The sequence below is a fragment of the Phocoena sinus genome, chromosome 20, assembly GCF_008692025.1.
Source record: "Phocoena sinus isolate mPhoSin1 chromosome 20, mPhoSin1.pri, whole genome shotgun sequence".
NCBI classification, from domain to species: Eukaryota; Metazoa; Chordata; class Mammalia; order Artiodactyla; family Phocoenidae; genus Phocoena; species Phocoena sinus.
The window spans coordinates 51157076-51184344 of NC_045782.1; the positions used below are offsets into that span (position 1 = coordinate 51157076).

At 57.3% G+C, this 27269-nt stretch overlaps 2 protein-coding genes and 1 long non-coding RNA gene across 8 annotated transcripts in view; 2 read left to right on the plus strand and 1 right to left on the minus strand.

Annotated features, from left to right (window-relative positions):
- The window catches only part of RNF157 (ring finger protein 157), an 83260-nt gene extending 69573 nt beyond the window's left edge, over positions 1-13687 (plus strand). For 2 of the 6 annotated variants that reach the window (XM_032615939.1, XM_032615940.1), the window contains exons 14-19: positions 910-1021; positions 1497-1669; positions 1956-2030; positions 2885-2933; positions 4994-5104; positions 10848-13687. In XM_032615939.1, the coding sequence (XP_032471830.1) occupies positions 910-1021; positions 1497-1669; positions 1956-2030; positions 2885-2933; positions 4994-5104; positions 10848-10969 (642 nt within the window). In that variant the 3' untranslated portion in view covers positions 10970-13687. Of the gene's footprint in view, positions 1-909; positions 1022-1496; positions 1670-1955; positions 2031-2884; positions 2934-4993; positions 5105-10561; positions 10742-10847 lie in introns of those variants that run through there. The other 4 variants (XR_004347383.1, XR_004347382.1, XR_004347384.1 and 1 more) reach the window with 4 other exon arrangements.
- On the minus strand, positions 217-17899 carry LOC116745328. The gene is made up of 3 exons (XR_004347386.1): positions 17832-17899; positions 945-1127; positions 217-362 (listed from the first exon to the last, which is right to left on the minus strand). It is a non-coding gene; the product is annotated as an uncharacterized LOC116745328 (long non-coding RNA).
- On the plus strand, positions 14829-19631 carry FOXJ1 (forkhead box J1). The gene is made up of 3 exons (XM_032615941.1): positions 14829-14970; positions 15545-16209; positions 17870-19631. Exons 2-3 carry the CDS (start codon positions 15712-15714, stop codon positions 18635-18637), a joined length of 1266 nt encoding a protein of 421 aa, XP_032471832.1. The 5' UTR covers positions 14829-14970; positions 15545-15711; the 3' UTR covers positions 18638-19631.
- Positions 19632-27269: the final 7638 nt, after the last annotated feature.

Here is a 27269-nt window from a genome sequence, read left to right on the forward strand (position 1 = left end):
AACAAGGTTTGTTTTTTTTTAAAATTTATTTATTTTATTTATTTATTTTGGCTGCGCTGGGTCTCCGTTGCTGTGCGCGGGCTTTCTCTAGTTGTGGCGAGCGGGGGCTACTCTTCATTGCGGTGCGTGGGCTTCTCATTGCAGCGGCTTCTCTTGTTGCGGAGCACGGGCTCTGGGCATGCAGGCTTCAGTAGTTGTGGCACGCGGGCTCAGTAGTTGTGGCTCACGGGCCTAGTTGCTCTGCAGCATGTGGGATCTTCCCAGACCAGGGCTCGAACCCGTATCCCCTGCATTGGTAGGCGGATTCTTAACCACTGCACCACCAGGGAAGCCCATAAACCAAGGTTTTAAGAAAAGAAGACCTGGAAGAGAGAACACAGGCTGTAGGGAGAGAATCAGTAGGCCTTTGCATCTGCCCTGGGGTGCACGGAGGTTGCGAGCCCAGGTGACTGATGGGGGTGCTGGGCGCGGGCTGGGGGCAGGCGGTGTTTGTATTAGATCCATCGAGCTGGAACTAACCCTCCATCCCAGAGGATAAGCCCAGCAGGTACCGGGGCCTCCGCCGGTTTTGTGCTCTCTCCCTTCAGAAGGAGAGCTGTTTGTAATCCTGGGGAAACCTGGTGTGTTCCCGTGTCACAGCTGCTGGGTGACCTGTGTCACCTGAGCTGCGGTCTTTGTGTGGCTCCAGCAGCTGCTGGGCCTCGGGCAGGATGTGCTTGCACACACACCCCCGCCCCCGGGAGACAGCCACTCAGGGTCAGGGCTGCATAGAAGTGATGGGAGGAGGAGCCGGCCCTCCCTCTGCATGTCGCCTCCTGCCGCCCTGCCCCGATCTCCCCCTCGCCCAGGCCCCCTGCCCTGACCCTCCCCTCTAACATGTTTGACTGGCGCTTACTTCTTTACCCCCAGGAATGTGGCATCACCCCAGAAAGTGAGAACCTGACCTTGTCATCGTCAGGAGCTATTGACCAGTCGTCCTGCACGGGGACGCCTCTCTCCTCCACAATTTCCTCCCCAGAAGGTACGCGATGGTGGGCGGGAGCAACTGCAGGTCCTTCCCCGTCAGCCGAGTCCGTAGTGCTTCTAATATTTCCTCCCGGATGGACTGGGGAGCAGCAAATTAATACCTAAGCAGCAGACAGAACAGGCCCCGGCTTGAGAGGAAGTGAGACTCACTCTCTTGCAATGAGAGGGCGGTCTAGCGGCTGAGCTGGGGGAGAAGCAGGTATCTCACTCCCAGTCCTGCTGTCGTAAGGTTTTCTTTAACATTATGACAGGGAAAAGCAAATCCCTCATCCCTGAGGTTGAGTTTGGAGCTCTAAAACGTAAAGGAGCCAAACCTTGGAAAACCTTCCACCTAAACCCTATTTGGTGAGGGCAAGGCCAGGCCGCTGGTGTCCTCATTGCCTGGGTGCAGCGAGAGAGCTCTGCCCCCAGTCCTCTCACAGCAGCCGGGCCTGACCTCCGTGTCCTTCCTCCAACTCCTGTCTCCAAAGACCCTGCCAGCAGCAGTCTGGCCCAGTCGGTCATGTCCATGGTGTCCTCCCAGATCAGCACCGACACCGTCTCCTCCATGTCCGGCTCCTACGTCGCCCCTGGCACGGAAGAGGACGGGGAGGCTCTCCCCTGCCCCCGGGCCTCCAGCAGGACCCCCTCAGAGGAAGGAGAGGTAAGAGAGGAGCATGGGCTCGCCCTCGCCGCTCTGCTCTGCTCTGTACTCGAGTCCCAAGGAGCTCAGTCCAGGGCCTGCCAGGGAGATCGGCAAAGCCCCCCAGCGCTCGGGAGGGGAGCCCTGGAAAACAGGGTACCGTGTCGTTGAATCAAAGACTCCCTCAGATGTGATCTCCCGTGTGGCACCACTTCTGTCCTGAGGACTTGGTTTGGGTTTGCTGCCAGGCGAGCCGGGTAGGAGAGCCGGTGGCATCTGCACCTTGACTTTTGTCGCTCCTTTGCAGGTGACACCAGCGGCGTCTCCAGACTGCAACTTCGCGGGCCTCGCCGCCGCCGCCGCCGAAGAGCAGGATGCAGAGGTGAGAGCAAGGTGGACGCTGGTGCCCCCTCCCCGGTCAGAGGGACTGCCGGTGCTGGCAGAGGATGCAGATAGGGTGGGGGCCCTTCTGGAAGAAGCCTTCCAAGGGAGTGCACTTGGGTCTGTTAGAGGCAGGGTGCAGAGCAGAGGGACTGTCCGATTAGCAGAGGGCGCTGATCTCAGCGTAGTAGGTGTGGGGTGAGTTCTAGTGGGAAGTCTTCCAGGCCAGACCCTTGAGAGTGTGTTTGCCCTCCAATTCACTTAGTATTTACCTGGGACAGGCATCTCACATCTTCCTGGCACTGGGGGACACAAAGACCGAGTGACATGGCTTTTGCCTGCCCACCCCCCACCAGTCCACCCATCCCGGAGCTCCGTCTGATGGAGGAATCAGAGTTATAACTCAGAGTGAGAAGTGCTCTGACGGAGGTGTGGCCGAAGTATATGGAACGCCCAGCTCACAGTGGGGACTCTACAACTTTCTCTTGAGCCAGATGTTCTCAAAGGAGTATCTGGATAGGGTTGGGGATCCTAAAGGATTTCTGAAAGTTTATGATCTCACGGTTTGCTTTTTCATTTGACAACTTTTATTTCCACCGAAGAGAAACAGTGTGAGCTAAACTATGACCAAGGGTATTCCTGACAGTCCTAGGGTCCCTCTGTAACGTGCCTCAGACCTGGTCCCTACAGGCCGATCCTGCCTCGCCAAACAGAAGCTGCCCCTGCTGGGCCTCCCAGCCATCTCACACGGACAGGAATGTATAGACACCATGAGGGTGATTAGTTCTGTCTTCTGACGATCAATAGACTCATTCCACTGCTTTCTGGACTCACAGTGCCTTCCTTCTGTCCTAGGGAAACGATGTTCTAGAAGAAGAGGACGGATCACCCACACAAGAAGATGGTAAAAGACCTGGTCTTTTGCTCCCTTTTATTATATTTCTTTCCTGGGTATTGTCTAAAGGGTACAGAAAGGGGCCCTGGTGTGACTTGGTGGCACTGCTCAAGGGTGTGGCTTTGGGGCAAGGTTGTCTTCTTGATGGAATATCAAAGCGAGCGGGGTATCTGAGGACCTCAGCACCCTTCCCGGCTCTCTCTGGGCCTCTGAGCCAAGGCTGCAGAGGGTACATGTAGTTCTCCATTTACATCGAGTAGGTCCTGAGGCTTCTTGGGCAACTCCTATCACCTTCCTTCCTGCTTCAGCTTCTCAGCTGAGTCTCACAGAACTGCTCTAGCAGCCCCAAAGTTCAGCTGCAACAGGAGAACAGCTTCCTCCCCTTGGGGGAACCGACTGTTAGGCAGTAGGTTGTCCTGCCTTAGTGAAGAAAGCGGCTGATGTTACAGTAGCAGAAGGATCACAGCCCTGGCGGCACAGCGAAGGTGAGGTGAAGAGACGTTAGCAGCTCAGCGTAGGCTAGTGTTTGTAGGCTATTGGAACGATTCTCTTTACCGTCATTCAGGCCTCAAGTACATATTTTTTTTAAATTGGAATAGTTGGTTTACAATGTTGTGTTAGTTTCTGCTGTACAGCAAAGTGAATCAATTATACATACATCCACTCTTTTTTAGATTCTTTTCCCATATAGGCCATTACAGGGTATTGAGTAGAGTCCCCTGTGCTCTACAGTAGGTCCTTATTCGTTATCTATTTTATATATAGTAGTGTGTATATGTCAATCCCAATCTCCCAATTTATCCCTCCCCTCCCTTCTCCCCCCCATAACCGTAAGTTTGTTTTCTACATCTGTGACTCTATTTCTGTTTTGTAAATAAGGTCAATTATATCTTCAGTCGGAAGAATTTTGTTTCTAGTAAGCCAAGAAGCGAAGGAACGACCTACATATAGAGCAAGGAAGCAGGGGGCGGCGGGCTGGGAATCCCACCTGGGAGTGCAGGACCAGGCGTCCCAGGAACCGGTGTCTCTTCCCTCTGCCCCTCTGAGGTGCCTCCGCAGAAGGGCAACCTCCAGAGCAGACCTGGATCCCAGCCTGGATGCAGATGGCATGCTAGTCGCTTCTGCTTTGGCCCTGGCAGTTGCTTGGGGGGCGGTGTGGTGTGCAGGGGGTATGCATGCACACTTGACCACTCTCGCCTGGCCAAGTAGTGCCGGAGGAGGGGTGGTCGCCCAGGCTGTGCCTCTGCTGCACGCGTGCGCCAGCCAAGCCGGGGTTGGGCGCTGCCTCCCCTCGGTTGATGTCTTCAGGGCTCAAGGCTCCGGGTTCTCCATTGTGATTGTCACCCCCCCCGTAGAATATTTGCTTCTAAAAGGCACAGGGCAGTACGTGGTTTCCCCCTGACATGCCATACGCAGTAGATGTACGTTTATTCCTCTCCCTTTCACCAAGGAAACAAAGTGGGGTGGGGGGCTTGAAAAAATAACATCTAAAACTGTCCGCTTCCCATCTTACGCGACTGTAGGTTTCTGGTCAGCCCCTTAAAACATACTCAGAAGAGCAAATTAAGTCTCAAAGGAAAGAAATCATAATTTTGCGAACGAAGCGATTCTTTGATTTGAGGTGCAAAATTATGGAACCGAAGAGCTTTAATTGCCGTTTTATGTATTAGTCATTTCGCAGAGTCTTGTGGTCATAAACACACCCCACGTCCACCAACAGACACAGGCCGGAGCCAGGGTCGCTTCCCCCGTGGCTCTCCTAGCTCTTCCAGCCTGGCTTAGCTCTGCTCTGGGCCCGGGTCTGCGTGTCCGAATCCCACAGACCTCCCCAGGATCTGATTTCCCAGGAACGAAGGCTGGAAAGGGGCCAGTTAAGGAAACAGAGCGAGAACACAAACATACCCACACAGTTTCCTTTATTGTCCACTCTTTACCCACTTAATTATTGTCTTTTATTTAACATATGATTTGATTTTTTTTGTCTCCATCCTTAAGATTTTTATTTTAAGGACAGCAAAGCAGAGAAAAACACAGCCAGGCCCTCTCTAACTGCCTTAACTCCGTTACAGGCCAGAGGACATTCGCATTTCTAGGTATGGAGTGTGACAATAACAATGACTTTGACATCGCCAGCGTGAAAGCACTGGACAATAAGCTGTGCTCTGAGGTCTGCTTACCCGGTGAGTGGCAGTCTGCTGAACATGAACTTGGTGGGAGACACTCCCCTGCTCGCACCCCTGCTCTCACCCTGGGACACCCATCTCCTGCCCTACAGTTCCTGCAAGAAGGCATGGGCTTTGCTGAGATGCTGGGAGCCAGTTGCTGAAAGGAAGTGAGGCGGCCTCGGGAGAGTCCTTGGGCAAAAAGCGACTCCGCTCTAAGCGAGACTGTTTGGGCATGAAGAAAGGCGCAAAAATCCCTCCAAATCCTTCCGATTTGGCCTGACCGTGCCCCCTCCATCATGATCTTGCAGATGCCATGGCAGGGGGCCTGGTCTTGTTTCCATCAACAGGCAGTTTAAGGCAGACACGGCCTCTGTGAGAAGGTCTTGGAAAGAGAGCCTGAGCCCTTGAAAAGGGAACCTGTAGCTCCTCAGAGGAGAGTGTTTAGTTAGGATCAGAGAGGAATTTCAAAGCCAGCGTTTTATAGACTAGCTCTGTGACCCAGTGAGCCCTGGGCTACCGGTTGCCTTGTGCTCCCTAGATTGGATCCAATGGAACAATCAGGGGTCGAGGGTGACTCTTCTCCCTGGAGCCCTAACTCTATAAATTCAATCAGGGCCGTCAACGTGCTCCATATTCCTTCTCATGACAGTAAACTGAATCTGGGATGAGTTCTCAGGAGGCGCCCACCTGTCAGTCACACTCTGGGCACTGATGTCCCTCTGCTCCGTGCTCACCAAGGGCTCCACCAACCATGGCTCTAAAGCCCCGTCTTGCCCAGTGGACTAGGTCGAAATTGCCTCTCCTGGGTTCACGGCAGAGACTGCCTTCATGTCGCGTGGTTTGTAATCTCTTAAACATGCCCTGGACGTGTTTAAGCTTCAGGACAGCCACGTCTCGTCGTGGGTCCAGTGCTTTACTCTCTTGGCGACGTGGCTACAGGCGCTGGAGGGACACAAACTCCTGTGGTTGCCACTCTCCGTCAGCTTGCAAAAGACCCAGGTCCTCAACCCCTCTGGCCCCATGCAGGCTTGTGGTGGAGGAAGCCGTAATCCCCGGAGACGCCTCCACGGCCTTCCAAGGGCTCTCCGGTCCCTTCCCACTTAGCGTTGACCCAGCCAGGCCTGGGCCAGAGCGGCTGAGGTCCAGGGTACACTTCACTTCCTGCCTTCCCACTCTTTACCTGGCTTCTGTCTGTCCATTTGTTTCTCATGTCTTTTTGCCAAATGTACGTCTGTCTGTCCAGTTTGTTTATTTTGAAACTCATTTATGTTATCCAGACTTCGTGTGAAAGTTCGTGTTCACCCACACCCAACCCCAAGCTTGCTGGGCGTGCGCATATCCGAGGGGCTCTCGCTGAGGCTTCCATTCCTAACTGGCAAGAGCCTGTATTTTAATATGCTGAAATTTTCCAGGAGAAAGAAATATTTGTGAGAATAGATGAATCCCTGTTCCACAAAAGCAGGGATGCTTCTGTGGCAAAGGTTACGGGCAGGATTTGTTTTGGTCACTAGCTGGGGAAGATGACATCTCTGCCCTAACTCCGCCCTGTGTCTGTGGCAGCTGTGCCGGCCAGCCGCTCACTGGGCTTCAAGAGAGGAATCTAGGCTCCTGCCTCCCCCCCGCGGCTCCCCACCAACCCCCGTTTTTTGGCAGAGAGAGCTACTGGGATTGTTTCAGCCACCCATGCTGGTGGAAGCTGACCCCAGGCATCTGCTTCCTCCTGTCCCTAACTCCTTCCGGCCAAGCTGCTGGTGGATGTTTATTCCACTCTGGGATTGCAGCAGAGGAGCGAGACCTGGAAGGAAGACAGTGCCTGGGCTTCCTTACGGTGATCTCGGGAGCCAGCCATTCTCAGATTAAACTGGCTTCACCCTTCAGGCCAGACGTGAAACCCAGTGACAGTGGCGGCTGCGGGGAGAGGGACTTGAGGGTCACATCGTAGCCTCACCCTGAGGTCTCAAGGGCTCTTACGGGAGAAGGAAGTGCATCTGCTCTCTTGGTAAATTGTTTCTCGGGTTCTGCTGTTAGCATCACACTGGTAGCAAAGTGCTGGGGAACTCTCTGGAAGCATCTGTCGGGTTAATGACAGGAGTATCCACTTTGGTAGGTCCCGTGGTATCAACAGGCCTCACCACGCTCAGCTGTAAGTTCAAAGTTCCATCCCATGACTGAGGTGCCTCAGGCTGGCTTGGCCGTCAGGACAGCTTCTCAGGCACTTGGTCCCCCTCTCCACGCTGTTTCCCTCCCCACACGGGTACCACTCCCCTCACGGAGCGCCCGCAAGGAGGGAACCCAGGGAGCATCCCATGGTCCACCCTCCCCAGGCCCACACGTGCTCTGCCAGGAGCCCCAGCTGGCGGCAGTGATGGCTCAGGTCCCCATTCTCGCTGCTCTCGTCACCCTTGTGGGAGTGACACTGAGAGAGCACCTGTGTCATTCCAGCCCCTCTTCCCCTAAGAAGCCTCTGGGTCTTCTTTGGCCCCAAGACCAAGGGGGGGCGATGGTATGTTCTGAGATTGTTCTGCAGGGTTCTCAAAGGGAGAAAATCTGAGTTGACCATTGTAGGTGGTGAGCCGGTTACAATCGCGAGGCCGTGCTAGGTAGACGGGGCTCCGAGGAATCTGATGGAGTATCACACAGGCGGCAGGATAGTGGTCAGGGGACCAGTGACAATTCTGTGAAAAGGCTCTGGGGAGTGTGATGGGAAAAAGCAAAGATAATTTGGGTTTATTAGTGGAAATACAAATGTGTTTTTTGTTTTTGTTTTTGTTTTTTTGCGGTATGCGGGCCTCTCACTGTTGCGGCCTCTCCCGTTGCGGAGCACAGGCCCTGGATGCGCAGGCTCAGCGGCCATGGCTCACGGGCCCAGCCGCTCTGCAGCATGTGGGATCTTCCCGGACCGGGGCACGAACCCGTGTCCCCTGCATCGGCAGGCGGACTCTCAACCACTGTGCCACGAGGGAAGCCCGATACAAATGTTTTTAAATGACGGCACTGGACGGGAGTGGGCATACCGATGAAATCTAAAAGTATTTATGGAGGGAATTCCCTGGCAATCCAGTGGTTAGGACTCACCACTTTCACTGCAGTGGCCTGGTTCAATCCCTGGTCGGAGAACTAAGATCCTCCAAGCCACTGCGCAGCCAAAACAAAACAAACAAAAGTACTTACGGAGACCTGAAATAACCAAGACTAAGACGCCACTAGGAAGGGTTACACTTCGCAGATACTAAGGAAGAATCTGAATTAACTTTCTCTTTTCCTGGAGAGAAACTCTACAAGATGGTGGAACTGTTACAGACCTTAAATTTAATTAGTGGCTGGGTAGAGGCAGGAAAGAGCTGTGCGGAATCCCCTAGATGGTGCTCCCCAAATCTGCCTCTAGAGGTCTCTTCACTCCCCCATTTCTGAGCCTGAGGTTGGAATTAAGTGGGAACCACCTTTCTCTACCTCCCATGAAGAATTTTGAATCTCCAGGCCCCCTTTTCTGGCTGAGGGCTGGACGGAATGGTAGCACTCGCTCAGGAAGTCCTCCTGCGCCTTCCAGGCTTACCTTCTGCATCCAGGATGCGCGGAGCAGCAGGGTTTTGCCGAGGGTCTGGCAGAAGCCTTTTCAGAGGAAAGAGCACCACCGACTGTACCAAGAAGCCAGGAGAACAGAGACTTCAGGTCTGAGTCTTGAGGCTGCTTCAGAAGGAGCCAGTTTTCAGCCCTGGCTCAGAATCTGGACCGGTGGTGTTTGTAGCAAGGACTCGTGAATTAAGAGCCAGGCGGTGGTGGTGGCGGCGAGGCTGTGGCAGTGTTTTGATTTGACTCTGTGTGTGTGTGTGTGTGTGTGTGTGTGTGTGTGTGTGTGTGTGTGTGTGCCTTCTCTCCTGTTTACCATTTGCTTTTGGTCGTTCCTACCAAACAGCCGCAGTTCCGGAGTCCTGCCCCATAAACACTGAGGAATAAGTATGAGATCTACCGAATGAACGAACAACTTATTTCATCTGGGGGTTCCTAACTTAAAAGGGCAATCTTGCCTGCTCTTCATCCTGTCACCCTTAGAAGGGAAAAGCACTGTGGACCCATGTGCCGGACTCCGGCGCCCCTAGGGAATAGAGATCCCCACATTCCGTCTGGCTGCGAGAGATACCTAAAAATGTCCTGTCCCACTCACTCCCCTTCCCCTGGGGTCCACCTCCACAGACTATTATTAGAGCCTTAGGGCGGATTATCGCACCAGGACATTTATGGGAAATACACAGTTTATACCCGCTTAATCCTAGTGTTTCTGCCATTAAAGGGTTCCGTGTCTTGGGCTGGCCTAACCTGAAGCTGACCCCAGACATTCGTGAGTGGCCTCCCTCAAACGTGACGCAGTGAGCCTCACGCCCACCCTCCAGGGTCGGCCAGCTCCGTCCACAAACTGAGCCCTCTGATGGGCCAGGCATGGCTCTCGGCTCTGCCCGGGAGGAGATCACAGTGTGATGGAGGGTTCAGCAGTTTCCACACGGCGTGAGAAATTGGGTGGTGGTTCAGGCTGGTGCGGGGGGAGCGCTTCGGAGCACGCTGGACCCCATCTGGCTTGGGGGGGGGCCTTCTGGGGGCAGGTGCTGGGAGAGGCAGCTCAGCAGTCCTCGGCCAGAGGATGGAAGGCTTTCCCCAACCTCAGGGGGTTAGGGCTTCATTCTCTCCCTTCAGAAGGGGCATCTCGCTGCACTGGAGGGAATGAATCAGATGGAGCCAGTCTGTGGGCTGGGAGGACGACTGGGGGGAGATGAGTGTGGCCTGAACAAGGCCTGGGGGGCGGCTGGTTGTCGCGCACATTCTATGAGTCAGGCGTCCTGCTCACCTCTCTCCCATGTCGCCTCGCTTAGTCTCACAGCACCCCTGCGGGGGGGTAAGTACTCGTGTCCCATCTGATAGATGGGAAAACCAGGGCTCCAAGTACAATGACCTGCCCAGGGTCACACAGTCAGTACGTTACAAGCTGGGGCTGTACCCCGGTTTTCTGACCACAGATTTAGACATTACTAGAGCTTGAACAAGCAGGAGGTCATAATGGATTGGATACAGAGCACGAAGGAGAGAGAAGCACCAAGAGTGGGTTTCCAGCCTGGGCAGCGGGTGCTTCTTGTGCGGGAACTGCAGTACAAGGGGGGAAGATGATGAGTTTTGCGGATGGTACCCGGGGGACCCCAAAGCTCTGGAGCTAATGTCTCCTGGGGTTGGTGGCACCAGCTGATAGCAAATCTCGGTGGGCTGTTCGGGTGCAGAAAGAGAGGAACAGGTGTCACTCTGTTCTCCCCCATGCCATTTGGTCCCTGGCACCCTGCTGGGCAGCCCGTCACTTCCTGCCCCACCCTGGCCCCCACAGCAAACACTAACTCTGAGCCCAAATTAACACACTCTTCTCCCTCCCCTTCGTCTCCTCCTGCTCTCGTGAAAGTCTCAGCCAGACTCAGTTTCTTTTCCTGTAACACTTAGGCAAACTTCAAGACCAAATAAAGATACAAAAGTGGATCCTAGGGCAAAGCTCACAAAACAAGGACCATCCTGCATGTCCCTCCATCAATGGGCCACAGTGGCCATGACTGTCCCTAGCCCAGTGGGCGCCAGTGCTCCCAAGTTTCACGTGCTGTGCTTTGCACCCTGTGGGAGTTCCAGGTAACGCACATCCTGCCAGTTTTCGTGCCAAACTCCCGGACTGTCCTGCCAGAGACACCATCTGGACCAAACCAAAGGTCCGGTAACCTTCCTTTCCTCTTCTCAGGTGCCTGGCAGGCTGATGACAACGTGGCCAGTCGTCGGAACACGCAGCGCCGACGCCTATCTTCTGCCAGCCTGGAGGACCCTGAGAACAGGCTCTGCGTGTGGGGTCCTTTGGCCATCTGAGAGCCCTAGCCCCTGGACCAGGGCTCTCCTCCCGTCCTCACATCCCATCCTGGCCTCATGGCACCACTGACCTCCTGGGCATCCTCAGCAAAACACATGGAGACTTTTCAGACCCACGGGAAAGCTGGATGCTGAGGGCTCCTGCCCCTTCTCCCAGACTCATCTTCCACAACCGTGATCCTTCCCCTCTCAGAAGGGACCGGAAACCTCTTTTCTCTTTGTGGGCTAAAGCCACTCAATGAACTGCAGCTCATGAGACCCTTTGCAGAGAGTCTCTGGAATGTTTCCACTGTATCTTGACCTTCAGGTGGAGCTGTGGTCCACAGACTGATTATTTCTCGTGCATCTTTTTTTTCTCCTTAGGAGGTAGACCAAGAAGACTCAAGAGTTTGGGTGACTTCATTATAAACACCCATCTGGCATTTTCTAGTCTCTGGGACATCATAACCAATCTGAAGCCTGCCGTTTGGGGTGGCGTTGGGGGATGACTCCTGTGAGAAGGGAAAGCCATATTGCACTGTAAGTGGGGTTTCCCTCAAAATGTGTTAGGAGCTTCTTTCTCAAGGACAAGAAGCAGTGGCAACCACCAGAAGGTTGGTTGGGAAAACAGTTCTTGCTTCTGGTAGCAGAGGCTGTGCCTCGTGTGTCTTGTCTGCTTAGGAAGGAGGCCTTGAATCTGAGAATCCCTCAGTTAAATGATTACCTACCGCGGAGTTATTTATGATCAGGTGCACTCAGGAACGCCTGGGGCTCCATCCTAAGGTGACACTGCAAAGGTATTTTTGATGCCCTCTATGTACCAGGCACTTGTTAGGGACTGTCGTATAGTATCACATTTCATCACTACCGCCCTGGCAGGTGGCATTCTTATCCCGGCCGCCCCCGTTGCCACCCCACTTTTCTTAAATAGTTGAAGAAGTAGTCTGAGAGAGGGGTGGACCGGTGGTTCTCATCTGGTGCCCAGGAACCCCAAAGGAGGTTGGGGGAAGGGCTGAGCTGGGGTCAGTGGTGGTCTGGGAGGCTCCCCACCCCACCGGTTTTCCTCCCCTGTCCTCCAGATCAGCTGAGCCTGATGGGGGGAGGGGGGGGTACTGCCTTCCATAGGCTCATTAGAGATTTAGAGATATTGTTCAAACCACATGTCCACCCTGCCTCAGTCCAGTGTAGGGCATATAAATAACAGCCCGAAACAGCAAGACCGTAAGCTGTTGGGTGTTCGTCTCTCAACACTAGTGTTATCAATGGATTCCTCATAGCTCTCTGATAGATGCATTGTCTGCTGGCCTTTGGAAGAGGTGGTGGTTTCGTGGAGCATGAGATTGAGAAGCAAAGTGGGATCCGACAGTTTGTGAGGCTGAGATGTGACGGAGTCCTAGGCTATGCCCACCATCATGGCCTGAATGAGTAGTCGGAATTGTTGCCCTAGAAGAGCTTTTCAGGGTCCTTCCCAAGGCCTCAAAGAGAGCCCAGTGCCGGGGGATCTTTTGCACCTCCTGTGTGGCTTCCTTGCCCTACCAGGTGGGTGGTGACCCTCACTGCCTGGTGGTTGTGATTCACATCCTGCCCTGGGGGTGGGCAGGGGGCGGCCTGTGGTCCTGACAGACACTACATGAGCCAAGCCTGAATCTCAGCTTCTGCCTTGAGTTCCCGTGTCCACCCGCTCTGAAATCCTGCAGTGGACTCTGCTCTTTCAGGCCCCATTTAATGTCCTTTCTTTCCCCGAAACGTTCTTACAGCCCCTTTCATATTGAAGATTCGAGCAATAACCCCACTTCCTGATTTCCTTGAAGTCTGAGCCCCAGAAGCACTAGGGAAGGGGGCGCTCCCTTAGCCTGGGCTGGTGGCATACAGATCCACCTCCTCTCCCGGCAGGTAGTGTTCACAGTGTGGTGTTACCTGAGATGAAGGAGATGCAGGTAAACAGACGCCACGGTGGCCAGGAACCCTAAGAGGAAGCCATTGTCTTCACCCTTTCTGGAGGGTCTGTCTTCTCCCAGGAAGAGGCTCAGAGAGATTCCTCAAGGCCTTGGTTCCATAACCAAGACATACCCGGGTGAGAAATGGCCTTTCACTCCTGTTTCTCTCCCCCATCCCCTCACCTCTTTGCCCTCATTTAGCTCTTTGGCGAGCAGAAATATCCCATCCGAAAGGGCTGGGATCAGGGAACAGGGCTCAGAGCCTGGTCAGGGACCAGGGCAGCTGCCCCCGTCATCATCTGGAGATGGTCATGTTGTTAGCAGTTGACCCAGAGAGAATATGACGGGGCCTGGCTTCTCACACAAGGACACAGACTAACCGGAGGCCTGGGGCTCCTTCCCACCACACTCAGGTCGGAGCTCACCTATGAGCTCACTTCCGAGTGGTGCGGTGATCCCAGCCTTCTCACAGAGCCCTTTTTCCTTCTCCTCCCCAGTCCCATCCCACCAGAGGTCATGCCCACGCTGGGGCATCTCCTGGGCACGGATCCACACACGTTAAGCCATCTCACCTGGGGAGAGTTTGTGTCCTGTTCACCTGACCTTGGCATGCTGGTTGCTCACTTTGCTTTAGGATCTGCACACCTAGTGTGTGTAGGTACGTGTGTACTCTTGTGCCATCTGTGTGCCCCTCACTCCCTGGAGTACACTCATGGGCACACTACAGTGGGGACGTCAGGGATGCAATGTTTATGGATTGCTGCATGATTCTTAAAAATGAATAAAACTGTTCACAAGGGAAGGAGAGCTGTTAACTGCGCAGTTGGCTTATTTGTGAAAGTTTCTGTCCGACTTTCTCCAGCACGCTTTTAATGCTTTTACTCAAGACAGGCTGGACATGGAGGAGTGAGAGAGGGCAAGGGGTAGGGAAAGACATGTTTCTGGGTGGGAGTTGGTGTACCATCCCCTGGGCACAGCTCCTGCACAGAGGCCTGATAAGGAGCCCTCACCCCCACCCCCTTCAACCGGAGAACTTCCAACTGCAGCTCCTCAATAATTGAAGAGCAGGAATGCTGGTGACTGGAGGGAGGCTGGGGGAAGGGAGGAGGAAGGAGCACAGTCCACCGTTAGTCCGTCACTTGAAGGTTGGTGAAATTAGTGGGGCAAATGACCCCAGTAAGAGAATTTGGCAAGTCCACGGCTTTTCTGAGTTTCACCCACCGGCCCTGCTTCCTCGGCTATCTGGAAAGGAGGGAGAGCACTTCCGAAGAAGCCTCTGGAATGTCAACTTCTGGGAATCTTGCTGAGGCCGGGGCGGGGAGGGAGCGCTTACCGGGAAACACTGGATTACCCTAGCCACCTTGGGGTGTCTGCGACCGGGGCTGCGGTTTCTGCGGACCTGAGCGGCAGGTGGCATCGGAGAGTCAGACCTGCTTGCGGGCACCAAGACGACACTCGGTCGGGAGACAGGGACAGGCCGCAGAAACGTGAGGAATTGCCACTCGCAGCCCAGAGGAGAGGAAAGGAAACCCCCAAGCATGCACCCAGCCTTGGCCTCCGCGCCACAGGCTGCGTCCCAGGAGCCGTCGACACCTCTGATCAGTCCAGATGGGAAGTGGGTGGGGCGGAGTACGGTTCCCGCGACCTCTGCGGGAGCCCCGAGCCGCGCGCCTCTCCGAGCCCTGCGCGGGGCCCTCGGGCGGGAATGCGCGGAGCCGGGACGCGGTGGCGGGTAGGGAGCTGTGTGGCGCGGGAGAGGGCGGCCAGGAGGGAGTTCGAAGAGAGTTACCGCCTGAGAGAGGGGTAAGAGCCCGCGGTCTCCTTGGAGACACCCTGACCAATGGCAGAAGCGGAAGCTGTTTATATGGGCGGGGCGTCGCCATGGCAGCAGGAGAAGCCTTCCGAGCGGCTACTTAATGCCGGTCCCCGGGCCGCTGGCGTTCAGACAGGCGCCGTCGGGCGTTGGGGGTGACAAGGATTACTGGCTGGGCCCTCGAGCTGGGGGCAGAGAGCCGCGGTGGGGGTGGGCGGTAGGAGGAATTTCTTCGAGAACCTTCCTTTGGCCCGGGCGGCGCTCTGAGCCAGGTAAGGGACGGGGAGGGCTGCAGGCCGTGGGAAGGGAGGGCGTCGGTACCAGCCCGCTCTCCCATCCGTCCCCGACGGAAGTGGTGGGCCCGGGGACTGACATCAGAGGAGTTTGGGGGACACTCACTTCCCGCCCCCTTATAACTCTCTGTTTTGTTTCCTTCCTTCCCCTTGATCCCCATCCTATTATCCCTTTTCAAAGATCAGACGACCTCCCCCGCCCCCCGCCCCGTCGTACTGCCCTCCTGGACTCTCTCGCCCCGTTTCCATTTGTTGTGGAGGGAGAGAGGGGGGTTAATTTCCCGCTTTGAGGGAGAAGGGGGTGGCCTCGCATGCCGCTACACTATTCCCTCGTTTGGCTAATTAAGTCTCCTCTAAAAGATAAAGAGGAAAAGAGCGAGGCGAACCCCCGTGTGGGTCGGACCCCCGGGCACAGCTTCTGTTTCCCAGACCTTGGCAGTAAAAGATCCTCCCCAGCTGCAGGAACGATTTTAGTAAGAGCCTCCCCGCCTCGCACACACTCTCCCCTCGGGAGTGGGGAAAGAGGGCTCAGTTCCCGCTATGGTCCCCGCAGGCACCACATTCAGTTCGGACGAGGCTACCCCCGCATCGCGGGATGGAAGCACGCTTCCGGGAGGCTGTGTAACTGAAGCCGCGGGAGTCAGCGGGCTGGAGAGCTCGGCGGCCACCCTCGGCTCGGCTCGTGGATGTTGACCGCCCCCTCGGAGAGTCCCCGCAGATATGGCGGAGAGCTGGCTACGCGTCTCGGGAGCAGGGGCATCGGAGGAGGCCGGACCGGAAGGCGGCCTGGAGGAGTCCGACGCCCTGGATGACAGCCTGACCAGCCTGCAGTGGCTGCAGGAATTCTCTATTCTCAACGCCAAGGCCCCCACCCTGCCTTCGGGGGGCACCGACCCCCACGGCTACCACCAGGTGCCAGGCTCGGCCGCGCCGGGGTCTCCCCTGGCGGCCGACCCCGCCTGCCTGGGGCAGCCGCACACGCCCGGCAAGCCCACGTCGTCGTGCACGTCGCGGAGCGCCCCCTCGGGGCTGCAGGCCCCGCCTCCCGACGAGGTGGACTACGCCACCAACCCGAACGTGAAGCCGCCCTACTCGTATGCCACGCTCATCTGCATGGCCATGCAGGCCAGCAAGGCCACCAAGATCACCCTGTCGGCCATCTACAAGTGGATCACGGACAACTTCTGCTACTTCCGCCACGCTGACCCCACCTGGCAGGTAGGGGAGGCCCTCCCTCCCTCCCCATGCCCGCGCGATCCGCAGGCCAAGGAGGCGCGGTACGGCCAGGGCCCCGAGAGAAGGAAGGCCATCGAGGAAGGACCTCAAGGGAGCCCAGTGCTTGGACTGCTGCCCCTTTGACTTCAGAGAGGGAGGAGGGAGGATGTTCAGAGCGCTTTAGGGGTGCCTCCGTAGAGGTTCAAGTGGAAGGAACTTGTCACTCATCCAGAGGCTCAGCCCAAAGACCAGGGCTGAACAATGCGTGGACACAGCCCCCCAGGGTAGGTTGATGGACTGAGGGACACATTTTTGTCCCAAGTCCTAGAATTCCTAGACACTACCCTACTCAAGGTCAGTTTGTCAGGGCCTGACTGGAAGCAGAGCATCATTCCCGCCAAGCTCTGCATCCCGCCTGCTTTCAGTTGGCTGGAGGGCGTCTGGGAGGGGAGAGGGGCGTGCTGTGGGGTGTGAAGGCCAGCTGTGTCCCAGTGGAAGGGCTACGGGGCCTTCCTAAAGCTGCTGTGCCAGCCCCCACCCCAACCCCTCCCTGGTTTCCTGCCTACACGCCTCCCCCTCTTCTCATCAACCTCCCTGGGCGGACAGTTACCTCAGCCAGGTGCTTTCCACAGGGGCTCCTGCCTCCCACACTGGCTTCATGTTCCAAGTCTCCGGAACCTGGCACAGGGCAGCCAGGGGGCCCAGGCCACCGTGTAAACATCCCAGTCTTGCCAGGGGGCACTACTCACCTGCCAGCCCCACTGACCAGGCCCCAGACCCCTGTGCCCCAGCGTGGTTTGGGCTGTGCACCCAGGCGTGAACAAGGCAGGATGGTGATTCAGGGCTGAGCACACACTGCCCTGAGCATCTTCGACCATCAGAATCAGGGGCTACTTGGGGACAGAGACCCTGAGGATGCACAGATCCTTCCCTGCGGCACAGGGTCACAGTTCCTGTGGTCACAGCTATTCCATGTTTGCTTGGGCCCTGACCCTGGGGCAGGTACCATTTGTAACCTTGGTGAGAAAGCAGAGACCCTCCACCACCCCCCACCCTACCCCAAGCCTGAGAGGCCCCAGGAATGAGCGCTATGCTCTTGGCTGGGTAATAATCAACTGAGGCCTCAGAGCCTGGGGTGGGAGGAGGGGGACATGGGGGGTGAGGGCCCAGGCCAGCAGCCGGCTCTACAAACAGGGAAAGTCATCAGATCCTCCCACACTTCATCCCCCCCCACCCACACACACCCTCACACCCACTCACTCATTTCACAAACGGAGAAGGCCAGCCAGGCCCAGGCAGAGGGAGATGGCCGTCCAGGCCCTGGGGGAGCCAAGGCCTTTGGCCAGAGGCCGCAAGCGGCGGGGTGAGGGAGGGAGGGCAGGACAGGGTGGCACTGAGAGCCACCCTGCGGCTCAGGGCTCGGATGACTGAGCAGGCAGATATCCTGGCAACAGGGAACAAAAGCCCCCGACAGCACTCCCAGCTCCTGGTGCCCCGTGGCTGGTGTCCCAGAGCCTCCCAGTCGGAGCAGCGCCTCTGTCTCCCCTGCCCCCATTGGAGAGAAGGCGGTGGCGGGACTGGCAGTGGCGCTAGGAACCCCCCCATCACTGACCCCACCTACTCACCCAGCTGTCTTCCTTCTCTCCTATCTCCCTGTGTCCAGAACTCCATCCGCCACAACCTGTCCCTGAACAAGTGCTTCATCAAGGTGCCTCGGGAGAAGGACGAGCCAGGCAAGGGGGGCTTCTGGCGCATCGACCCCCAGTACGCCGAGCGGCTGCTGAGTGGGGCCTTCAAGAAGCGGCGGCTGCCCCCAGTCCAAATCCACCCAGCCTTTGCCCGCCAGGCCGCGCCCGAGCCCAGCGCCGCCCTGTGGGCCGGGCCACTGACCGTGAACACCGAGGCCCAGCAGCTGCTGCGCGAGTTCGAGGAGGCCACTGGGGAGGCGGGCTGGGATACGGGCGAGGGCAGGCTGGGGCATAAGCGTAAACAGCCGCTGCCCAAGCGGGTGGCCAAGGTCCCGCGGCCCTCCAGCACCCTGCTGCTGACCCAGGAGGAGCAGGGCGAGCTGGAACCCCTCAAGGGCAACTTTGACTGGGAGGCCATCTTCGACGCCGGCACACTGGGCGGGGAGCTGGGCACGCTGGAGGCCTTGGAGCTGAGCCCGCCGCTGAGCCCCGCCTTGCACGGGGACGTGGACCTCACCGTCCACGGCCGCCACATCGACTGCCCTGTTACCTGGGGGCCTCCGGTGGAGCAGGCTACCAACAGCCTGGACTTCGACGAGACCTTCCTGGCCACATCCTTCCTGCAGCACCCCTGGGACGAGAGCAGCAGTAGCTGCCTGCCCCCCGAGCCCCTCTTTGAGGCCGGGGATGCCTCCCTGGCCTCTGACCTGCATGACTGGGCCAGCATGGGCGCCTTCTTGTAAGAAGCCAGGCCCTGCCCCACCTCCAGACAGCGCCCAAGTCTGGGCCCAGACTGCCCCCCCCCACCAGTGCAGGCCCATGGACACCATACCGCCCAGGCAGGGGCTGGGCCCGGTCACCCCGTGAGGCCACACGGCCCCCAGCCCAGGTCATCCTCAGATTCTAGTCCAGCAGGCTGAGAATTGGGGCCCAGAACCAAAATTGCTGCCTCCGCTGCCCAGTCCCCCATACACACAGTGTTTCATTGATCCACTTCTTCCCTGCCCCAAGGACACGCTAAGGGCCCTGCGCTATGAGAGCTGCGGCTTGGAGGGGCCCTGGCCAAGCTGGAAGCATCAGTACAGGTCCTGCCCCAGAGCATCTTAGCTTCGAAGCTTCTCTCTCTCCCGCTCTCCTCCCCAGGTCTCTATCCAGAGAAAGTTCCCAGGTACAACAAATGCTGACTAGGTGACTGCAAATTAACGCCCTAGAGGCCTCTCCCGGCAGAGCTTCCCTGGGGCTGGGGCCGGCAGTACGTGAGGCGCAGCTCCGGGGAGTGCGGAAGAGTGAGGAGACAGAAACGAGGCCGGGGTGCTGGGTGGAGCCAGGAGATTTTCTAAGGCCTCTGGGGTCTTCTGGCTTCATCCCTAGAGGTGGGGCAGAGGGTATATATCCCTAATCTTTGAGCCCAACGTGAGGCTGAGAGCAGCGGGGAGTTGGGGTTCTGGGGGTTAGGGGCTGGGGCAGCCAAGCTGCAGAGGGAAAGGGGACAGACAGACTAATGTAGTGAGTGTAGCTATAGCTGAGGCTTAACTGGGAGGGACGCAGTGCTTGCTAGAACTACTGGGACCAGGAAGCGGGGATGGCCCTGTGCCCTTGCTTGCACTCCTGTGGGGGAGTATCTTGCTCCACCCTAAGCCCCCTGGGCTGCATTCCACATCCACCCTCCTGCCCCATTGGGCAATTTAACCTTTTTCATGGAAAGTTATTTACAATAAAAAAATTTTTAAAAATAAAGTTTTAAAAAATCTCAAAATGAACCTGCTTGCAACTTTCTCTGGGGAAAAGCATGGGCCAGTTTTGGAGAGGCCAAGGCCCAAGGGGGAATGGCTGGGAGGAAGATGGGAGGCACCAAAGGCCTGCAGAGTGCCCCCTGATGCCCTCCCCATGATCTCTGGGTCCCCAGAGAGAAAGGGGCTGAGAGGCAGTCCTCGGGGGTCCCCTGCAGCCAGGGCCTCGGCACCTCTATCTGTGCAACGGGGAGACTGTACCCACAGCCCCCAGGAGCAGGCGGCAAAGGAGGCGCAGCCCCCTCCCTGGCCCTGGGGACTCACAAAGGCCGAGCTTGCCCAGGGCTCGGCTCACGTCCCCCACCTCGCCCACCTCGAGGGCCTGCCCAGGCTCGCCTGCGGTCCTCGCCTGCGCCCGTGTCCAGCTCCTCCCTCCCTTGGTCCCTTCCTGAAGGGACAGGTTGTGAGGTCAGAGGGCCCCAGCCCCTGGGGCCCCACTTGCCACCCTGGGGCTCATTCACCCCGCCCAGCACCTTCCCTCCAATGCAGGTTGGGGCTGAGGGAGGCCATCAGGGAAGACGGAAGACGGGGTGCCTAGACCCTACAGCTCCAGCCTGTGAAGTACCAACGTACCAGAGTTCTGATGGGGAAACTGAGGCACAGCAAATATGTGACACTCAGCAGGCATCTTTCAACCCCCTCACCCCAGCTTTGCCTGGAACCCATCTCTCCCCTGAGCCCACACCTGGCCCCGCCAGCATGCCCTTGTGGTGCACAGCCCCTTCCCCCAGCATTCACGCGCGCACGCACGCACACACACACACACACACACACACACACACACACACAGGCACTGTCCTACACAATCCTGCCCAGCATCCACGGGCCCCTTTCTCCTGAAGCCCCTTTCTTTCCTTGCACTGGAGGCTGGCTCCAGGCCAACCTGGCATTCCCCCGCCAACTTGCTGCTTTCACTTGCTAATTATTCCAAATATTTCAGAAGGGTGCACACACTGCAGGGCCAGCCGGGTTGGGGCCTTACCGAGCTCAGGAGGCAGCCCATCCCCTTCCCACCGCTCACTGAAGAGGCTGCCCCAGCCTCCCTCTGAGACTCCCTTCACCCCCTAAGCAACGGCTCCCTCCCTCTCCCCACCACCCACTGGCACTGGGGGAACATGGGGGCTCCAGCCTCTCCACTGGTCCCCAGGATCAGCCTTCAGCCCCCCGCCAAAAGGGGTATACCCTGGATTAACAGGTGGGGCCTGTCACTGTCCCCCCTCCTCACCCTCTGCCTGGGCCCATGCTGGGGAGGAGGGGCAAGGTCAGGGGCTGGCAGAACTGCCTACCAGCTAAGGAAAGGCTGAAGAAGCTTCTGGCTGCCAGGAAGAATCACCAGGAGCTCCTGAAAATCCCTATGCCTGGGACCAGCGTCTCTGGGGGTGGGACCTAGACACTGGCACTTTTAAGGGTCCGTGGATGCTGCCAACGAGCAGCCAAAGCTAAGAGGGGGCTCCGCAGGGGCCGGAACACAGGGCTTCACACACCCCTTCAGCAGGCAGCGTTTGGTGGTTGGCGGTTGAGGGGGTGGGAAGCGTGAGTGGCTCCTGTCCCTCCTATTCACCCCTGCCCTGGCCCTTGGCTGGGTGGCTTTTTTAAAAAGACGTTCAGTGATTCCGTATTTATTTATAGACTCAATGTAATCCCAGTCAATATATATTTTGCACCATTAACAGTAAGTTGCAGACAGGATGCCCCATGAGCACGATACTTTAGCGTGTATTTCCTTAGAACAAGGACACGCCTCCATAATCCTAGTACCACCATCACAATTAACATTGGAAATTAACATTGACCTGCCAATCCCATCGAACCGCAGACCCCATTCACATCTGGCAGATCACCCCAGTAATGCTCCTCTCCATTCCAACACCCCAATCCAGGACCCCATGTTGCACTGAGCTGTCCTTTCTCTTTTGCACTGTGTGGCTTTGAGCCCTTGTCTCAAGCTCTTTGAGCAGGTTTCACATTTCCTTTGATCTCCACTTCTGAGGTGAGAAGCCCTTCAGCCACTTCACCCTCAGGTGTGGTACAGTCCCTTCCCAGAGCAAGAAGCCACCTTTCTGTCTCCTAACTTTCCACCTCTTCCCTCCCCTCCCTCCCCCATGTATCCCCAGCCAGGAAAGGGATGAGGGGGAAGGGGCAGGAACTCAGACTTTGGGGACCCTCCCCGTCTGCCCAGAGTACATCCTGTTCCACGGGACAGGCCACCCCCAGCTCCAGTGACTGGAAGGCCCCCGGGATGGGATTCCATGCTGGCCTGAAGCAAACGCGCCAGGTCTCCTGAAGAGCTGAGCTGAGGGCAGGAAACACTCTTCTCCCCGCCTCTGCCCCCCTCAACATACTGGCGACCCAGACTTGCAGAAGGAGGCAGGTGAGCTGGAGGGCAGGAAATAAGGCCTGTGAGGGCGGGTGGGAGGAGATGGTCAGGAGTCAGGCGAGGCCCAAAGGTAAACAGGTGTATTTGGACTCCCGGCAGGGGGGAGTGGGCTGGCCCTGCGGGGCAGGCCTGGGCCTGTCAGGGGTGGGGCTGTGGAGAGGGGCTGCATTAACAATGGGGTGGGAGAGTGGCCCCGGGTCCCGCTGACATTCTTGTGTGATGAAGAGGAAAACACAGGTGACAAGGGAGGGGAGCCACTGGGACAGGGGAGGGTGCTTTTTGAGGCCACCCAGGCTGGGCCTGCGCGGGCCAGTGTGAGCCAGGGGGGTGCACGGAAGCCTTGGGGGGGTCACCTGCCTCCTGGGGCACGTGTGTCCAGCCCACTCTGAGGCTCCCAGGTGGGACAGGTCAGAGGCACCGTGACTGGAATGCTCGGGCCTGAGCTTTCCCTGTGAGTGCAGGAGCCGGAGGGAGCAGCTGAAGGGCCGGGTCCCCCAGAAGCCAACCAGGCTGAGTGGCAGGGCATGGGAGGCGGGGTACCCATTAACCAAGGCGGGAGACGGGGCCGCAGGTCTCGCTGCTGCCCCCCACTCCAGCTCCCAGCAGAGCACTGATCTGAGGGCAGGACATCAGCCTGGGTCCGAGCCCCAGACCCCTTTCTCCTTGAAGGAAGCAGCTCCCTGAGCTCCCAGGAAAGCAAGAGTTCCAGGAAGTGGGGAGCGCAGGCTGCTTGCATACATCCCACCCTACCCACGGCCCCCAAGACCCTTTGAAGCCGCAGTGGATTGCCAGCAGCCCTCCCAGGGCTGCTATTCGCCCAGGGAATTAAGCTGAGGCTGAGAGGCTGCCAACCGTTCTCTCCCCTTCACCCAGCCACCCCGCTTCTGTCAGTGGCTCTGCCCCCTTGCCCAGACCGCCCCGCGCCCCCCCTCCTGCCTCACTCTGCGTACCAAGCCCTATCCCCGGCCCGGGGTGCTTCCTGATGCCCCCAGGGGTGCAGAGCATTCAGCCAGGGGGGCCTCTGAGGAAACCCCATACTGCCCTGTTCTGGAAACAATTAAGAGGCCCCCCTCGCTGACTCTGTGGGCTTGGGTGAGGTAATAAAAGAGGGAGTAGGACCCTGAGTGCCACCTGAAGCTTGAGTGGTACATGTGGCTGGTGCGAGCCAGGGGAGGCGGGAGGGAGAGGGGATACGGGACAAGAGGGAAGGGCTGGAGGGCAGTGGGAGAGGCCTGGCCTGTCTCACTGTCACCTGCTCCTCTGGTCCCCGACTCTCCTGGAGCCCAGGCCCTAGGAATAAGGATCACAGAGGCCCGAGATGCAGGGCTGGTGTGGTGAAACCAACATTCAGCCCCTTCACACACATATCTTTTATTACCCCACCCAAGTCCACAGGGTCAGCAAATGGCCTTTGACATGTTTTCACCCTACAACAAGGTCACCAGGTCAGAGCTGTGCCCAGCTCAGCTGTCCCTGCTGGGCCCGCCCCACTGTGCACCACGACAGGCCCTGGGGCCACTGAGTTCAACAGCTGTGGAGCCCAGCTACTCAGGGTCCAAGCTGGGGCTGGGAGCTCTGTGAAGGGCCCGAGAGCCCCTGCTGCCTGCTGTTTGGCTAAAGATGAAGCCTGGCCTGATGGAGATGGCCCGAGAGGCTGGGCCCAGAGCTGGCACTGTGCCACAAGGCCGGGTGGGCTTGGGCCCACAGTTCAAGGCCGGTTTTGGAGAGAAGGGTGGGGTGTCCAGGTGTGGCGGGCGGACCTCACAGGGGGCTGGGGCTCAACCCCCAGCCACATTCCCCGGCTCTATTTCGTGTGTGGGTTCTATTGCGAGGGGGATTAAGGGTCTCCCAGGCAAAGAGGAAGAGAAACAGCAACTAGGCCCAACAACCTCCATGCAGGGAGAAGTGGGTCACGAAGAGAGGGCAATCCCCACCCTGGCCCCCCACCCAAACGCTCAGCTCAAAGGCCCTGCCACCCTTGGGCCCAGGAAGCTTTTATCTGAAGGACAAGTCACCTCCCAGACCCCTCCACGAAGATGACCCGTGGTGACCTCCAAAGGGACTTGGGGAGAGACAGGTATAAGTGACAACAAAAGATGTGGCTACAAAATGAAAATGAATCCCACCTAGAGAAATGGAGGGCAGTGTGAAGTAGTGGAGAGTGACAGACATTTGTCGAATTCACAGGCCACGAATAATCATATGAATTAGTAAACGAAGTGGAGCCACTTCGGGGAGGGGGGAGATGACAATGGCGTTAGTCCTGTCCTGTGGAGGTCACCCCAGGTCATGCCGTGGAGACGGTGGAATCTGTTGGTGAACAAATATGATGCTCAAAACCAGAAGGAGATGGAGCCAGGACTAGGACACAGTCCCAAGGGACCTGGTGAAGGTAAAGGCTGCAGCCCAGGTGCACAGACTCTTCCAGAAGGGAGACCAGAGAGGAGAGCAGAGTAAGGAGCCTGGAGAAGGGCCACCATTAGGGCAGGAGGGAGCCCCCTCCCCCTCCCCCTCCCCCCCTCCTTGCCCCCTACACACACCTACATGGACGCACCTGTTCCTGGCTGGCCCCGCCCCACGGAGCCTGCAGTGAGAGTCAACAGGCCAGAGTGGGCTCCGGAAGGAAGGAAGCCAGCCAGCATTCGCCCAGGGAAGGCCTGTGGCCTCCCACAGGGCATTTCATTAGCAGGACAGGGGTAGAACCCAGAGTCTGAGGGCAGGCTGCCAACTCTGAGCTCAGATCAGGGTGAAAGGAAAGAGAGGGCAGGCAGTGGTGAAGACTGGACCAAGGGAAGCTGTTTTAAGATGGGGTGGCCTGCGTGTGCTTGAAGGAAGGAAGGGGCTAGCCTGCGGAGAGGGTGAATTGCAGGTGCTGGGGAGACGGGATGCTGCGAGAGCAAGGACGGACCCTTCTGGTGGCAGCACAAGGCAAAGGGTCTCAGAGGAGGTAGGAAGGGTGAGCTCTGCCCCAGCCCAGGGCAGCGGTCACTCTGCAGTGCCTCTTGCTTGCAGAGCGAAGAAGAAGGCGGCAGGGCGGGGGCTGTGCCGGGATGCACGAGAGGATTGTGGGGACCTCTGGTTCCCGCTCCAGCTAGAGGGCAACGCAATGGGAGTAAGGAGGGAGGAGAGATCTGGAGGGACATGGGAGGGCACTCAGGAGCCAGGGACACAAAAAGGAGGAACGGGAACAAGGGGAGGCCAGCCTCGGCCCTTGAGACTCTGCAACGGGCCAGCCCCGCCGGCACGTCTGCCTCCAGCTGGCAGGACTCAGGGGGATTCCCAGCTGCGGGGAGGAAGGCCAGGGTCCCAGGTGCTGGAAACCCTGGTCAGTCATCACCTGGTTGCTTGGTCAATGTTTCCTTTCACCTGTGGACCTGAGTCTGCGCGGACACAAAGATGGGTGAGATCTGTTCTTAGAGAGATTTCCCAACCCGCTGAGCTGGGTGGCGGCGTGGTCTTGCCAGGACAGCTCTCCAATTTCACTCCCACGATCAGGCAGAGGGCTTTTCTCAGGGCTCAGAGGCCACAACAAGAGATGACTGGGGACTGGTGGCCGGCGGTGCCATCGTCCCCTGAGTGGGGAATGCAGCATGAAAGAGAAGGGAAGGGGGTGGAGTTAGGCTGGGGGTACAGAGAGTTTGAAGCACACGTGGCACAGTTGAGGGGTGGCTGAGAGGCTTCTGGGTAATGAAGGATGGTTCTAGGAGACTCAGCTTGGAAAAGGAACCATACTGTGTGAGCAGAGCCCAGTCAGCCCCTCCTGGCCCCTCCACTCTGCAAGCAACAACCACTAATCCGATTTCTACCGCCATAGGTCAGTTTTTCCTATTCTAGAATTTCATATAAATGGCATCATACACTTTTACTCTGTGTTTGGCTTCTCTCACTGAACACATTATTTTTGAAATTTAACTACGTTGTCACATGCATCAGTTCCTTTTCACAGCTGAGTAGTATTCCATCAGATGACTATAGCAATTTGTTTATCCGTTCTCCACTAGATGGATACCTGGGCTGCTTCCAGTTTGGGGCTATTGTAAATGAAGCTGCTATGAACATTCTTGTACAAGGTTTTTTGTGGGGGTTTTTTGTTGTTGTTTTGGGTTTTTTGCTGTACCACACAGCACGCGGGATCTTAGTTCCCTGACCAGTGATCGAACTTGGGCCCCCTGCAGTGGAAGTGTGGAGTCTTAACCACTGGACCGCCAGAGAAGTCTCAGGGTTTTTTTGTAGTAGGGCTTTAAAAAAAAAGCCTTTTGATTTGAATGGCGCTTGGGAAGAGAAGACATAAACATGTGTGGCCCAGCTGCCATGCTTCACTGGACCATGCTGAGTTGATTCTTAAAAGGGTCAGCAGGAGTATCCAGCAAGACGCAGAGAGGACAGGAGTTACAGGCAGAAGGAGAGGAGGTGGGAAAGGGCATGCAGGTGGACACCCGGCTGGCTGGTTCAGTGCAGGGGAGGGTTTGTGAGACTCTTCTCAAGTACACTTCTGGCCATGTCACTCATCTGTTGAGAACCCTACAATGACTTCCCTCGCCTACAGAAGACTCTAAACACCATCAGGATCCTCCCCTGCTCGCCACTCATCTTCCCACCTACCCCTCCCTCCGTGATCAGTCACACTGATGTACCGCCCAGAATCACTGTTTCCTTCCTCTGTCTCCTACCCCTGCCCTCTGCCCTGCGCGAACACCCTCCCACTCTCCCCCTTCACCTACGTAACTTTTCAGGACCTAGTTTCAGGGTCCCATCATGAGTCCCCAGCTCTGGTCCCCCAGCTGGAAGGACCCTAATATCCTGGTAGAACTCACACCAACCCTTTCCGCACTTCTGCTTGAGAAGGCAGTTGGTTACACATATTGGGGTCCCCAGACTGGTACCCGAATTGAGGACAGCACCAGCGGGGACATATCCTCACGGAAGGGTGGGGCAGGCTGGAGCAGTGTCCCCAGCCAGTGGCTCTGCCTCCAGCTGGCCAGAGCTCTGGAAAGCCCACCCACCACGGTCCGCTCTTGACCCTGAACCCTTTTATTTGGTGGATCTAGAACTCAGTTTGGGGGATGACCTCCATCACAACCCCTTTTCCTTCTTCACCCCAGCAGTCTGTTGCATGATTCAAGGTCAGAGGACAAGTTCTGGGGGTTCTGTCCTCCTCCTGCCCGGTGCTCATGCCTTTCCCCTGCTGCCAGCACAGACTGCCCAACT